The 15945-nt window shown below is 42.7% G+C and overlaps 1 protein-coding gene across 7 annotated transcripts in view; it reads right to left on the minus strand.

Annotated features, from left to right (window-relative positions):
- LOC129177557 (diacylglycerol kinase zeta-like) overlaps positions 1 to 15945 on the minus strand; it is a 174013-nt gene that overhangs the window by 15382 nt on the left and 142686 nt on the right. For 6 of the 7 annotated variants that reach the window (XM_054768814.1, XM_054768805.1, XM_054768830.1 and 3 more), the window contains 3 exons: positions 5963 to 6034; positions 5839 to 5889; positions 4711 to 4763 (listed from right to left, as the gene is read on the minus strand). In XM_054768814.1, coding sequence (XP_054624789.1) covers positions 4711 to 4763; positions 5839 to 5889; positions 5963 to 6034 — 176 coding nt within the window. The other variant, XM_054768823.1, reaches the window with a different exon arrangement.

The following is a 15945-nucleotide window of genomic DNA, read 5'->3' on the forward strand; positions in this document are numbered from 1 at the left end:
AAGGACCTAGATGCTGTGGGTTTCTCTTGGTTGACACGACTGTGCAGCATCACGGGGGAGGAGCCCCTGGATTGATTGGCAGACCGGGGTGGTGGTCCTGCTTTTTAAGAAGAGGGACCGGAGGGTGTTTTCCAACTGACGTGGGATCACACTTCTCAGCCTTCCTGGTAAGGTATAATCAGGGGTTCTGAAGTGGAGGATCAGCTCTATACTCTCGGCAGGGTCCTTGAGAGTGCATGGGAGTTTGCCCAACCAGTGTACATGTGTTTTGTGGACTTGGAGAAGGCATTCGACCATGTTCCTCGAGGAATACTGTGGGGAGTACTCCAGGCATATGGGTTATCGGACCACCTAATTCAGGCTGCTTGTTCCCTGCATGACTGGTGTCAGAATTGGTTTGCATGAAGAGGCTGGGATAAGAATCAGCACTTCCACACCTCCCTGAGGAGGCCTCAGGGAAGACCCAGGACACGTTGGAGAGACTATGTCTCTCAACTGGCCTGGGAAGGACTTGGGATCTGCAGACCAGTGTGGATGTTAATATTAAAACAAATGTATTTAGGGAAATGAGAGGTATACATTCCTACCCAACGGGGATGTGCTCAGGCATCATGGTAATCTTATATTAAAACTGGCTTCTTCTAGAATGTTCTGCCACTTATGAGAAGGTTGGCTTTTATTTTATTAAAACACGTTGAAAATATTGAGTGTTTTTGTTTCTGTAGCATGAATATCTGCCTCTGTTGGCATAAACATGTCGTCCCGAAGCTTCATCTTCTTCTGAATTGTGTGTTGTTAGTCCTCCATGGAGACTCACATTAGCAGAAATCCCGGTCCAATAATAATAATAAAAATAATAATGGATTTGATTTATATAGCTACCAATTTGCGCCTACGGGCTCTCCGATCACCAATCACATTCAGTGTGGGCAGCACACTGGAGGCAAGGTGAGTAAAGTATCTTACCCAGGGACACAACAACAGTGCCTGGGATGGAGGAAGCTGAAATCGAACCACCAATCTTCCGGTTTCTGAACAACCTGCTCTACGTCCTGAGCCACTGTCGCCCACATGCATGCAAGAGGGATATGGTTGCCGGTCGAATACACGACGTGTGTTAAACCAACATTTAAAAAGTTGAATTTCTGATTTTGATATTTACATGCATTTTAAAAAGCTGGTTTAAACCAAAGTCATGCAAAACTTCATGTAAACGTTGTGAGGAACAATTGGCTTAGATTAACTACTGGTGCTTAGATAATGAATAATGTGGGGATTTGTATGAAAGGACTACTGAAATTTCTACTCATGGTCAAATTGCAACCTATCTGTGAAAAAGGAACGCTGTCCGGTTACAATACACATGTAAAATTTTGTTTACCAGTGTTTCAGTATATCCACTAAACAAGCCAAATAAGTTCTTGTGCACTGTGAAAAGTATGGACTAATGGAGAAGGAGGGCTACCTCCAAATTCACCTCAGATCCACACAATGGAGAATTCTTACAGGACGATGAACTCAAGCACATATCGAAACTGGTTTCCATGCTGAGTGAGTAAATGTACAGAAGAAAATGTATACTCAGACCTTTCCTAGAGCACTAACATACTGTACTTGGAGGGAAAACCTTCACTGCTTCTTCTGCTTCATCAGATCAGATAGAACGGCCAGTGAGTAAGTGCACTGAAGGCTAGGTAAGTGCATCGAAGAGAAAAATTAAGTTACTTTTCACTTCACTTTCCCCACTACAACCTTGCATTGAGATAGTGAGATTATCTGATTTAACTAAGGCCTCCTCTCGATTAAACTTATACAAAGAGCAGCACATTTGATTCAATCACCTTGTCATCATGAATTAGATTAGATTTAGTTTAGCTCTTTCCTGATGCAATATATCAGTGCTTCTCAAACAGTGGGGCACACCCCTGGGGGAGGTGGGGGTTCGGTATTAGTGTCTTTATGCATGGCCTGCATGCATGGTATTCATGCTTGAACAATACACAAGCCTCCAGCTAGGTGTCAGCAGTGCTCAAACTAAGCTTCATGCTGCCCGTTCAACCCAGTAGAAGAAGTACTTAGAACCATCGGTGTCAAGAGCGCGGATGAGCTATGGAGAACTTTCTGATAGAAATGAAAAGAAAATTGAAGGCGCATCAAAGGCATAACATTCAGAAATTAATTCAGAAACACTGCAATTTCAACAGGAAAGATCCTTGTCAAAGCACACACTCACTCACCACAAGACATACATGTCACTTGCTCCACTGAGCCCTTCAGTTTGATGCAACCTGCCTGACCTTTTGGGATCTGTCAGTGTGTCAAAGCAACTAGCAAACAGAAGGTTAAGGAAGAGAAACAATATGTGCTGAATATTAATTTATAGTTCAACAGTTTTAGATGTTCCTTGGAAACAATATTCTGCTGAACTGAAATTCTTCACTTTGTATTTAATTGAATATGAATGCTGAGACACTGGCACCAAAATCATGGGCATAACTTTAGGTCCAGCATTAGCATTAGGTGAAAGTGTGCAACTTTGATAAGAAGTTCCAACAACTAACTTTGATAAGAAATAAAAGGCTAATTTACCTCTTTATTTTGGCTTTCACATTCATCCATCCATCCATCCATCCATTTTCTATACCACTTGTCCTCACTAGGGTTGCGGGGTGTGCTGGGTTTCACTGTTGCTTGTAGAGCAGTAAAACCAACTTCACAAAGTCGTGCATATATTTTTAGTCGTTGCAATTATATGGTTAATTGGGGGATATATTGGCTGGTTTTGATTACGGTTTGATTAACAAAGAAAAAAAAATGTTGCAATGTAGTTTTATAGAACGAGGATAATATTGCCAAACGTGTTTGGAATGAGAAAAATTTTGACTGAGTTTGAATCTCTTGATAAATGGTGACGCTATTGCATGCTGTTTATGTTTAGTTCAGCGTTTGCAGAGTGATATCTCCTTTGGCCTTGTGCTGGGTGGTCCCGTGTTGGGGACGGTTGTGGGGTGGCCCTGGGCGAGCCGAGCCGGGCCCTGCTCCCTGGGGGTGTGGGGGCCCTCTCGGTCGCAAGCGGGTTTCCTTCCCATTGGCAGCGGTGACTCTGGGCCCGCTGGTATGTGGCCCCAGGTGCCCATCTGCCCTTGTGGGCTGTGGTCTCTCGCCGGTCTCAGGGGCTGGTTGTCCTCCGGCCCTTTGGCTGGGGTTGCCTCTCTGCGGCCCTTTGCTGGTCTGTCCGGTGAGGGGCTTTGCGGGCTGGCTCTTGGGTGGCCTGTCCTAGCTCTGCTCGTCCCCGCGGGGCCGGTGGCTCTCTGGTGATGGGGGCCTGTGCGGGCTGTGTGGGGCAGGGCTTGCTTGGTGGTGGGAAGCATTCTTTCACCTTTCACACATTCTCAGCAACAAATACACGGATACACACATGCACGCACATATATGCATGTATACTAGGGATGCTCTGACAGATTTCGGTGAAAAATTGTGTGATCGGCAAATGCCGATAAATGCCTTTGAACACCAATCACAAAAGCCGATCTGTGGCGAGCACTATTGCAGACTGCAGCGACCCTTTCGTGCAGTGTAGTGTCCCGCCATAACTAACGTCTTGGGCAGCGACGTCCTCCAACTTGCCTTCAAAACAAAAGCAATCATGTCTGCCGTGTGGAACCTAACTGCTAACACATGTCACAAAAATCTTGTAAAAAGCTTTCATACTACATTTGAAGAACAACACTTGACAGCGTATAGAGAGTTTTGGATGCTCACGGCAGCTCATGTCAAACAGCAGCTAAGGCTAACACTCACCCGTATCTGTGTGACAGTCAGACAGTTAAGCTAATCACCAAACAAATAATTGAATTCATGGGACGAGAGCAGCCTTTCTCAGCAATGGAAGACACCGGGTTCGCCGAAGTCTCCTTTAAGAAGGCATCTCATCCTCTGGGAGTTTCGCAAGTTGTCTTCAAAAAGTAAGTAAAATATGTTTTTGTCTAAATTAAGGTGATTTTATGGTTCCTTTTTCCATGTCATATAGCCAGCAGCAGGGGTGCAGCCAGGAATTCTGGGTCCCATGAAAAAAAAATTCACGTTGCGCTCCCCCCCCAATGAATTAATTACTCCCCCCCACCTTGTGAATTAATTACTAATTTTATTAGTAATGACCTATTTTTTGGGCCCACCTTGGAAATCTGTTTAGCATGTAAGGGCATCTAGATCAACAATACTATTGATTGCCCTATTGACTGGACAGGACAGGTTAAAAAATAAAATAGTAAGACACAGTTTTAGAAAGAAATTAATAATAACAATAATAATGGATTGTATTTACAGGTATATAGTGCTTTAGGCACTGTTGGCGCTTTACACTGAGCACATTATTCATTCACTACATAGACACACATTGCAGCAAAAGTCAAGCTCAAGTTCAGCGACTAACTACCAATAGAACGAACACTAAGACTGAGCAACTGTGTCAGTTCAGTCAGAACATTATGAAACAAAAAAGCACCAGCAAGGCAATCTGTGTGCAAGCTGTATGCAAAGTGAGAAACAAGAGTGGGGAAGAGATACTGTATGGCAGGAGAGTTTCGACACAAAAGCTGCATTATTTCTGAGCCGCTCAGAGACACACAAGCTCACCAAAGAGTTAGAGTTGTGTGTCATGTGCAACATGAATGAATTACAATTGTGTATTAGTCAGTGTGTGTGCAGTACCTTTTTCTTCTCCTTCACATCCTGCATCACTTGCCTTTTGACCCTTTTCATGTCTGGAGGGAGACCAGCACACACATATACGCATGTTTTGTCACAGTTTCTGCTTGTTCCATGTGTGCAGCATTAAAAGCAATAGGGATCTTGTTGTAACTATGAAACACTGGTCCTGAAAGCTGAATGAAATTAACTGAAAGTTGAGTGTCAAAAAGAAACATGCAACTCGTAATTCCATTTTGTCTGTGAATATTCTCATTCATCCAGGTCATCGTATTCTCAGGGCATTGAATCGATTGCAACTAGACTGTCCAGGCTATCTTAGAAGACGTTTTGCCTCTCATGCAAGCAAGCTTCATCAGTTTATGCTCAAGACTAAGTAGGTCAGCTGTTGTCTGAGTGGATGGTATAGAGCCAAGTATTTATCCTCTAAGGTTGAGGCAATCCCCTAACCAATCCCTAACGGTTTTACTCCTTTGGGATGCAAAATGACAGTCATTAAGATACAGTGGAGTGTGGTGTCATCACCCTCGTTAGTATTCCATTCATTTTAATATTGGTCATGGACGCACCTGAAACCAAAGGTGGCTGTGTCGTGCCATTTGTTGGATGATGGATGATGGATTTTTTAGGAAGGGACAGCATTGTATGTGGGAGATAAGCGGTACCGCAGATCTCCCCCTCAACTTTGATGTAGATGGCCTCCCTCACTCTTCTTCCCAACCATCGGCCTTTTCTGTCCAGAATATGTATATTTTTATCCTCAAAAGAGTGCTGGAAGGAGGGCTCTGAACTCCTTTGAGAGAACGGCACCGAGTCAGTGATACAGACATGTGGATAACACATGGGTTAAAATCAGAAAAAAAGAAGTGCACGCTTTCACCGCGTACATTAACTCAGTGGACAAAAACTGTGGTCTTTTGCATCCCAAAAGAGTGAAATTATTGCGGTTGCTTCTACCTCAGAGGATAAGTACTTGGATCCCAAACCATCCCTCCAGACTAGAGCAGCATTACATTACAGTATATGCTTACTTTGATTTTCTCATTCAGTTTATGTTTTGAAAGAACAAAATGGTTATATATATCCTCACAATTTAACCAACAATCAAGCCCTTTTTCATTTGTACACTACCTCATGATTGGCTTGACCTCATCAGTGACAGAGCGCTGGATGCAGCCTTTTCTGAAAAAACACAAAGTGGTAACAGCATGAGAAAAAAACAAGGCGATAGACAATAGGCAATTTTGTGACCAACCTTCTGAGTTTTCGGGCCTCAGGTGTTGAGCTGAAACCGAAGGCTTCAGCTGCAGAGCTGTCACTGTTCATCCTACAATGGTAACACGGACTGGTTAAGTAGCCCAGGTTTACATACACTATAAGGTGTTGTGACACAAGGCCATCACAGGAAGTGAAAATAGAAGAAATAATAAAGAACAGCGTTTCTGTAATACCTTCCTGCTAATTATTTTCCCATTCAATGAGAAGTTGTTAGTCCTATGCTATAAATTATCAATGCCCGACCAATCCTCTGTAAGATGAACAACTGAATTCCAGGGTGGTCTTTTTCTTCCTAGTGTGACTGAAGACCATGTTAGCTTTGGTCTACAGCAAAGCTAACTATAGTTGACATCACTTCCTGTTGATGACTAACACTGTTATTGGAGTTGGGGACTATTATGGCACTTTTTCTAATGACAGATCTTTACCATGCTCATAGGATTGCCTGCTGACACTCTCAGCTTGAAATCATGAGCTGGGAAACGACTGCCGTAAGGCTGTCGCTAGCAAGTCAGGCTAACTGATAACCATTCCAAAACAAGACAAGCTCCCATCCAGGAGTCCCAGGACGCAGATAGTAAAAGGAAAACTGCACTTTTTTGGGAATTTTGCCCATCATCCACAATCCTTACCTGAGACATAAACACATATGTCTTTATCTTTTCTGTTTGTTCTAAAGATATAAAAACAGATACAAAGAGACAGCTGGAACTCTCTTTTACTGTTCGTAACGGGACCCACCTACAGTATGTCGCCTACAAAGACCGCCATTAAAACAAAAACCTCCAACAAGGTTTTATGGTTTTATATGCTGTGACCATGTATTAACAGGTACATTCATGATGACATGTAATACTTATAGTATTATGCGTATTTTGTTCATCACTGGCACTTTCTTCAGTAAAACAATAGTTCCAGTAATTACTGATGAAGGCGTTATTAGAACAACGGAAGACGTCATCACATCACATGAAAGCTCAACAGGATCACTCCACTGACAAAGCCTACAAATATCCACAGGATTTTACAGAGACAAGAGAAGACATGGTCTGTTTTGTTGTGTTCAGCACCTCCATCAATTGAGGATAGTCGTTGTTGATACAGTAATATTGTTTAATATGCCCCTTATTGCTCTCATGTCTAATATATTATAATTATATTCTTTCCTGGATGTGCATAAAATGTTAGTTATCTTTATAATACAGTGCTCTCCAGAACTATTGGAACAGTGAGGCCAATTCCTTTTTTTTTTTGCTGTAGACTGAAATATTTGACTTCGAACTCAAAAGATGTACAGTCGTCCCTTGTTTATCACAGTTAATTGGTTCCAGACCCGACTGTGATAATTTCAACAAAGTAAGATTCAATATTAATGAATGGGATATTTTTGTAGTTAGAGCATAGAACACCTGTTTATGACATAACAGCCCTAGAGTCACCTTTACACTCATATTACCTAATATAGTATACATGATAAGCGATAAGACATAATTCAACAATAGCATTAGGAAAGTTTCATGTTGTAGTATCTTTGGGTTGATCGCATGGCATTAAAAAGAAAAGATCGACGTCAACTTATCATCCATCCTCATTATGACATTTGTCACCTGATTGAGGTTGGCATCCAGTTTGACTTGCATCTGGCGCACACGTACATAAGTAAAATAATGGACGCTGCTGCATTACTTCTGGCTTTGTTTACACCACATTGCGCAACTCTTACAAGCAGGCTACGGGATCTCTTTAGGAACACAAGAGACGGCCGCCGCTTTGAGCATAGCAAACTACCGAGCTAACTAGTTAGCCTCTAATTTATTTATTATAAACTTAAAGGAAAAGTGCAATTTTTTTTTTATTTGCCCATCATCCATAATCCTTATGTGAGACATGAACACACGTCTTTCTCTTTTCTGTGAATTCTTAAGATATAAAAACAACTAAAAAGAGGCAGCTAACAATGCACGTAATGCACCTATTCTTCCTATAAAGCCTTCTGAAAAAACCTCCAAAAACCGCCAACAACTCTCCATTTACATAATGTGATCTGCATATTAACCAAGCTATAGCGACATTGTTATTATTATTATTGACATTGTTACACCGAAGAACTATTTTAATGCCGTAGTGACACCTCACCACACCACACCGGCTACCTACGAGCTGGCTAGCGACTAACTTCACCACACTCTTGCCCGCAGTGCGTCAGTGCCGCACTCACAATGCCCCACTACTGAAAGGTAAGGCTACCTACTGAAGCTGCCGCCACTGCTGTTGTGTTTTTGTTTTTGTAAACGTTAACGCTAGGTGTAGTGTTCGTTTCTATGTTGCTATGTTAAATCAATGGTATATAAAACGTTGTCAGAGGTTTTTGGAGGTGTTTTAATAGCGGGCTTTCTAGGCGGACAGGTGTGTCCCATTATGTGCATCAATTAGAGCCTCTTTTTAGCTAATTGCAAGACATGAGTGTTCATGTCTCATATAAGGATTGTGGATGGGCAAATTTTTTAAAAAAGTGCAGTTTTCTTTTAAGAAAGGATTTGAAATTGAGTGGGGAAGGACAATGCTAATTCCGTACGTAAGGAGAACTTTTTTTCTCTGTCATGTCGAACACTTCATCTATGGCTGACTATGCAGTGCAAGTTAGGCCAAATTAAGTTTGGCCAAGTTAAGCCAATCAGACTGTGAGCTATGGCATCACTGCTATGAATGATAATACACAGTATGTAATATGGAAGTGGCATTGTGAGAGGTACGATTGGAACCACAATCCTGCCTGCACTTGCCGTTCCCAGCGTCTCTTTTTTGCTCATGACACGTGTTTGATTTTTTTCATGGGAATTCAACAGCTACCGCAGTGTTAATGTCCAAGCAGAAGCTGTAGTAATTCTACATTTGATCAAAGTTACTTAAGATTTGTAAATAAAAACGCAACTGCTGTATATGACTATTGGAAATGCACCACTTACTGTTTCATCATTCTAAGCATCATGGGAACTGTTGTTATTTTAGCGTAAATGTAAAACTAACCGACTGCAAACTGTTTAACGAGTGTCTTTACATACCTACATATCAACATAAATGATTTGTAGCAGCAGCTACACCTGCCACCATTATTTCAACTTTTATAATTTTAGTTTTATTTGTGGAAAGTAGTTGAACAGTTAAAACATGCATGTCATGCATGCCAAGTTATAAAATATTTCAAAATGTACCTGCATTGTTTTCTTAAAAGTAATCTTAAAATATCGTCTTTTCTCGTTCTCGTGAACCGGTATCGTCTCATGAGCTGAGTGTATGGTGACACGCCTATTAATTAATAAATAAATATATAAATAAATATGTCAAATGCTTTGACTTGCCTAATAAAGAGAATCACAAACCCTATAGTTATGACATAAATGAATAATATATAATACTGATATGTTAACTTTTTTTTTTAATGGCCGCACAGTGGCCTAGTGGTTAGCATGTTGGCTACACAGTCAGGAGATGGGGAAGATCCGGGGAAGAATCTCTGTTGGGCATCTCTGTGTGGAGTTTGCATGTTTTCTCCGGGTACTCTGGTTTCCTCCCACATTCCAAAAACATGCATGTTAGGTTAATTGGTGATTCTAAATTGTCCATAGGTATGAATGTGAGTGTGAATGGTTGTTTGTCTTTATGTGCCCTGCCATTGACTGGCGACCAGTCCAGGGTGTACCCCGTCTCTCGCCTGAAGTCAGCTGAGACAGGCTCCAGCATGCCCCCCTGACCCTAGTGAGGATAAGTGGCATAGAAGATGGATGGATGGATTCACAAATACATAACCTGTGGCTAATCACACAAGCTCTTAATGCTCAAATCTACAGAAAGCCAATTTTACCTGTACTGTATATATAACCATGTCCATCAAAGTGCTGTACAAACGGGCTAACTAGCTAGAAGTAATAAATAGTGAATAATAATAATAATACAAGGTTTCTCTCTGAGCTGGAGATAAATCTGCCAACAGATCTGTTCTTCGCTTTCCAGTGACACACAAACCCAAAATAAATAGAAAACAACAACTTTGATTCCATTATTTCATATTTTGTTACAACTTTCCAACTCATTTTCCGAAGGCCAGACCATCACATCGCTTCAGCCACGACTGGAGGACTCTCATTAGGACCCAGCCTTCGTTGACTGCATCGGATGGGTCCTTCAAGGATGGAGACCCTGAATTGGGACACAACTGTAGTTCTCAATAAAACCAAACTTCATAAAACTGTTGTCTTATTTTCTAAGCTTTTAAATCCCTTGGTGAAATGGGTGGACTAAAATATTTGTGAATAATTTACCTGGCGAGTTTTAAATTCACAACCCCTAATGTAAGTGAGAGTTATTGGCTCACAGTATTTGTTTTATTGGCCTTGTAGTTCCTATTCATAGTTATGCACTTTTCAACAATACACAATAACTTATTACAAAAAAAGCCCAAAAAACAATCTACCAAGCCCCAACATATGGCTTGCTAGTGGATTCTAGTATGAGAATTTCTGCTTTAGTTTATTGGTATATTGCCTAAGACAGGGGTCGGCAACCTTTACCATCAAAAGAGCCCTTCGGCATCCTCATATATTTAAAAAAAAAAAAAAAAAAAAACAGCCTGGAGCTGCAAAACATTACACAGCTTATAAACTTTAAGAAGTTTAAACACTAACACTGTTTGTTGCCAATCTATTGGTAATGTTCTTGACTGTCTTTGCAGGGAGAGGTATTTTTTCATTTTCTGAATAATTTCACGTTTATTTTTTTAATTTGGAGAATAGATACTCTGATACTTATATTTTTATGAACGATTCTTTTATATATTCTTCAACTGAACACATATACGAAATACTGTATGTGCATTCAAAATTAAACTCTCTATTTTCTCCTGAGATTGTTCTTTTTAGCGATGTATTCATGGTTATGGATAACTTACCACAGGGTAGCACATACATAGATGTCTTTTTCGTGTCTCACTGCACACACTGTCCCCCCCTCCCACTTCCCTTGCTCCTCCAAACAGCAGTCAGAACGCAGTGTAGATTCACAGACTTGCGGTAAATCGCATATTTCAATCTCTTTTGAAAATACATATTTTCTCCACTTCGGTGTAAAAAAAAATTGCAGAGCTCGATGTCGCAGCCGTAACAAGGAGTCCCATGCGGCTCCGGAGCCACAGGTTGCCAAACCCTGGCCTACCCTGGTGATTCCTTAGAAAAAAAAATCAGTTCCCAGTTCCCAGTTCTCAAATAATTAAGAGCGTCGATAACAATAATTTCAGTCTGTATTTTATTCTTCCATGCGTCTCCTTCTGTAGTTTGAGTTATAAATTGTAAAGACAGACGGATGATGTTATTTGCAAATGTTATTTGTGTGGCACTGTGTTCTGTTACTCTACTTGGTCTAGTCATTTTCGGATATAGACTATACTATACAGCTCATTGTGTCGATGTGTCAAAGTCATCAATCGTCTTTTATTTGTTCGAGCTCAGGAGATCAATGATATAATCCCCACATATGAAAATGACCTTTTGGTTAATTTCCAGAAAGTTAGCCTTAATCCAGTTCTCAAATGTTGCGGCCCTGCTGATGTGCCGAGGCGACCTCAGGGGTGTCACATTTACTCCTCTGCTCTCATTTTCTGAGGTCTCCATGGAGCCCATCCATTGCCTGATTTACCTGATCTGCTCCCAGGAAATAAAAGGATCCATTTTCGGTGACTCGTTCTCTCTCTCCCTCGCTCCCATGGATTGGTTGGATTGGTTGCTCCCATGCTGTTTTCTGTCTAGCTTGGTTTGTTTGTTAATTTGGTTCTTTTCCTTATTTACCTTTTATGTTAAAATAAATCATTTAAAAACCAAAGTTCTTTAGTGTCCTTGACTGTCGTTGCCACAACCCTTAAAAAAAGGGGGCTTGTCCGCTTTTGTTCTCAGTTGAACTTTTGGTAAGTTTGATGGGGAGCTTAATTGGAGTCCATTTTGTTTAATATCCGTATGTTGTGTAATTTAGTGGAAAGCTGTTGAGCAAATTCCATGGTTTTATGCCTTGTTTTACGTCTGTGGGAGGGAGAGCTTTTGTCCTGGTGCCAGTATGTTTGTGCTGGTTGCAGGTAGTCTGGGAGGTGGGTGGTAGTAGTAGTTCCCCTTTGGGCTCGCCTACTGTTGCAGTAAATGTGGCTGAAGCTTTTGCTTGGGGGCATGTCTGTGGTTTTAGAGGGGTTGCTAGCTTGCTAGTTGCCTTCCTGGCTAGCAGTCTATAGTGCATAAAGGTCACCATATGTGACCACATAAAGACTAGGGAGGAGCTTAGATAGTGTGGGGACTTACAGTATTAGTTTAGCGAGGAAACTCCCAACCATCCGGGCTTAGTCCCTGTTGTACACAAGCAGTTTTGCTGCTCCGTCTGTAGAGTGTTTGTTTTTGTTTATTTACCTGGTCTGCATTTGTTATCATGTGAGGAGTTGAGGAGTTCTTTGTAATTGGAAGTTTGCACGAAGTCAGCGCAGGCTTGTAAGATCAAATGCAGTCAGTGAAAGCAGAGCAAGCTAAAGGTGAAGCTAATCCATGCAGTGGTTTCGACAAAAAATATCTGTAACGACTGTCACCAGGCAGGTCACTGTAAGGCTGAGTGTCCAGTTTTAAAGAGTGGGAATACAGATGGGCTGTTATTTGGCGACTGTAACCCTCAGGTGTTGGCATACAGTATGTTCAATTTATGCATGATGGGTTGTTTTCCCTGGTTGATGGTAGCATTAAAGTCCCTGTCAAAATTCTGAGAGACACTTGCTGCTTACAACTCTTATATTGTGGGTCCCAACCTGCCGTTTAAATCTGACACTGGGGACATTATCCTTAGCCAGGGAATAGGTTTGTGAATTTTACCAATTCCTTCACACAAAGTGGTCTTACACTGTGAGCTGGTACAGGGTGAGGTGTCTGTTGAGGTGCTTCCAGCTTTGCCCATTGGAGTGGGTTGACCATATTCTGGGTAATGGCTTGGCTGGTAGCCACTGGTGAGTGGGTTGCATCTTCTGGTGTACCCATTGTACTTTTGTGAACAGTGGATAGTGATACCTTCACTTTGATGTCACTAACAGTTGTTTCTGGGTCTTTCGTTGCAGCTCTCACAATGTTTCTATCATCAACTACTGATTAAAGATGAAAGATGGCGCCCTCTGTGGCAGACGTCTCTGTGACACTCTCCCGTTTTTTTCAATTTTTTGCTATTTTATTGTTTATTTTGGACATTCAACACACTCAGGCAGTACAATACAACAGAGAGACACTTTTGAACATCGGCATGGTTCACCATGAACTTTCATTTAGCCTCTCAGACTTTGCCTTTCTTCTGCACCGGGAGAACGCAGCAGCCTGCGGGCCTGGTGAGCTGAATACCCAGCGAGCAAAGCATCCGAGGCGTAAACGAGGCAAGCGGGCCGGCCTGATTGCTAGGCTAAAAGCTAGAGCAACTAGGCCACCGCTACCAAGCCTGCTGCGAGCCAACGTCCGCTCTCTTGAAAACAAGATGGACGAACTAAGAGCAAGGATTACAGCTCAACGTGAGATCAGGGAATGCTGTGTGCTCACCTTCACAGAAACCTGGCTGACGGAGGATATACCGGACTCTGCGATCCAGTTGGAAACATTTGCTGCTTACCGGGGAGATCGGACTTTAGCGTCTGGTAAACACAGAGGTGGCGGCGTCTGTGTTTACGTAAACAAACGGTGGTGCATAGACGTACAGACGATGGAAACGCACTGCTCGCAGGACATTGAGCTGCTGATGGTGAAATGCAGACCTTTTTATTTGCCTCGTGAGTTTAGCGCTGTGTATTTAACTGCTGTTTACATTCCACCACGAGCTAACACCGCTAACGCACTAGGCCTCCTGCATGACATCATTGATAAACACGAGACCAAACACCCAGACGCTGTATTCATTATATCTGGCGATTTCAACCACTGTAACCTCAGGACTGTGCTCCCTAAAAATTATCAGCATGTAAGCTTTCCCACAAGGGAAAATAACATCTTGGACCAAGTCTACAGCAACATGAAAGGTGCTTTGAAGGCTGTTCCAAGACCCCAGTTTGGAAAGGCCGACCACATCTCCATATTCCTTTATCCAACATACAGACAACTTCTTAAACAAGCTCCCCCTGTAAGTACAGCAGTTAAAGTGTGGAATGAAGAAACTGATCAAGTACTTCAGGACTGCTTTGGCTGCACAAACTGGGATGTGTTTAAAACTGCAGCGGGGAGGGAAGATTGTACTGTTGATTTGGATGAATATGCTTCTGCTGTTACTGGCTACATTAACACATGCATTAGCACATACCACCACCAAGTATTACAGAAAATACCCTAATCAAAAACAGTGGATGCACTGTGATGTAAGGGCTAAGCTACGTGCTCGTTCGACTGCATTTGTCATGGGCACCGCTGATGACTACAAAAAGGCCAGATATGACCTGAGGAGGTCCATATGAGAGGCCAAAAGACTGTACAGACAGAAGCTGGAGGGCTACTATTCCACCTCAGACCCTCGGCGCATGTGGGCGGGGCTCCAGCACATCACAGACTACCGACAGCGGAGTAGCGTAGCCACGTCCAGCCAAACCACACTTCCAGATGAGCTGAATGAGTTCTACGCCCACTTTGACACCCAAACCCCTGATGAGCAGAGAGGGTGGCTGAACCTGGGGAGCACACAGGACTCACCTCTCATGGCGACATCAGCTGATGTGCGCAGGGTTCTGAACAAAACAAACCCACGAAAAGCAGCAGGCCCAGACAACATCTCAGGACGTGCCCTTCGGGTTTGCTCATCAGAGCTAGCTGATGTGCTTGCTGACATATTTAACCTGTCGCTTGCACAAGCATCTGTACCAACCTGCTTTAAGTCCACCACCATAGTGCCCTTACCCAAGAAGAGCAACATGACCTGCTTGAATGACTATCGCCCTATAGCACTCACTCCTATTGTAATGAAGAGCTTTGAAAGAATAGTCATGACCCACATCAAAAAGAACATCCCGGCCACTGTGGACCCTCTACAGTTTGCATACCGCCAGAACCGGTCCACGGATGATGCAGTCAACACTGCCATCCACACAGCCCTTTCTCACCTACAGGGCCAGGACACATATGTCAGAATGCTATTTATAGACTATAGCTCTGCTTTTAATACAGTCAGCCCCCACAAACTCACAAGTAAGCTCCTCACACTTGGCCTGTCACCCTCTCTCTGTAACTGGGTGTTTAATTTTCTAACAGGCAGGCTCCAGTCAGTCAGAGCCCACAATCGCACATCCAGCTGAAGAATTGTGAGCACAGGGGTGTGTGCTGAGTCCGCTCCTCTACACGCTCTTCACCTACGATTGCGTGGTCTCCCAGAACAACACCAGCATCATTAAATTTGCGGATGACACTACAGTCATCGGCCTGATCACTGGTGGTGTTGCAACATCATACAGAAGAGAGGTGGCGGACCATAGCTCCTTCTCAATACAGATAAGACTAAAGAGATGATCATCGACCCAAGAACAAGGGAAAAGGAGCCGCATAAACCCCTGTTTATTGATGAGACTGAGGTGGAGAGGGTGAAAACCTTCAAGTTCCTTGGCACACACATCAGCGAGGACCTCACCTGGTCTCACAACACCCAACAAATTATGAAGAAGTCCCAAAGGAGACTGTACTTCCTGAGAAGACTGAGGAAATTTGGCATGTCCACCACAATCCTGAGTTGCTTCTACAGATGCACTATGGAAAGTGTCCTTAGCGCCTCCATCACTGTTTGGTACAGTAACTGTACAACACGTGATAAGAAGGCACTCCAGCGGGTGACCAAGACCTCACAGAACATTGTTGGGGCAGCCCTCCCCTCACTGCAAGACATTTATAAAACTAGAGTCCTACGCAGAACACACAACCTCATCAAGGACAGCAC

This window comes from Dunckerocampus dactyliophorus, chromosome 1 (genome assembly GCF_027744805.1).
Source record: "Dunckerocampus dactyliophorus isolate RoL2022-P2 chromosome 1, RoL_Ddac_1.1, whole genome shotgun sequence".
Lineage (NCBI taxonomy): Eukaryota > Metazoa > Chordata > Actinopteri > Syngnathiformes > Syngnathidae > Dunckerocampus > Dunckerocampus dactyliophorus.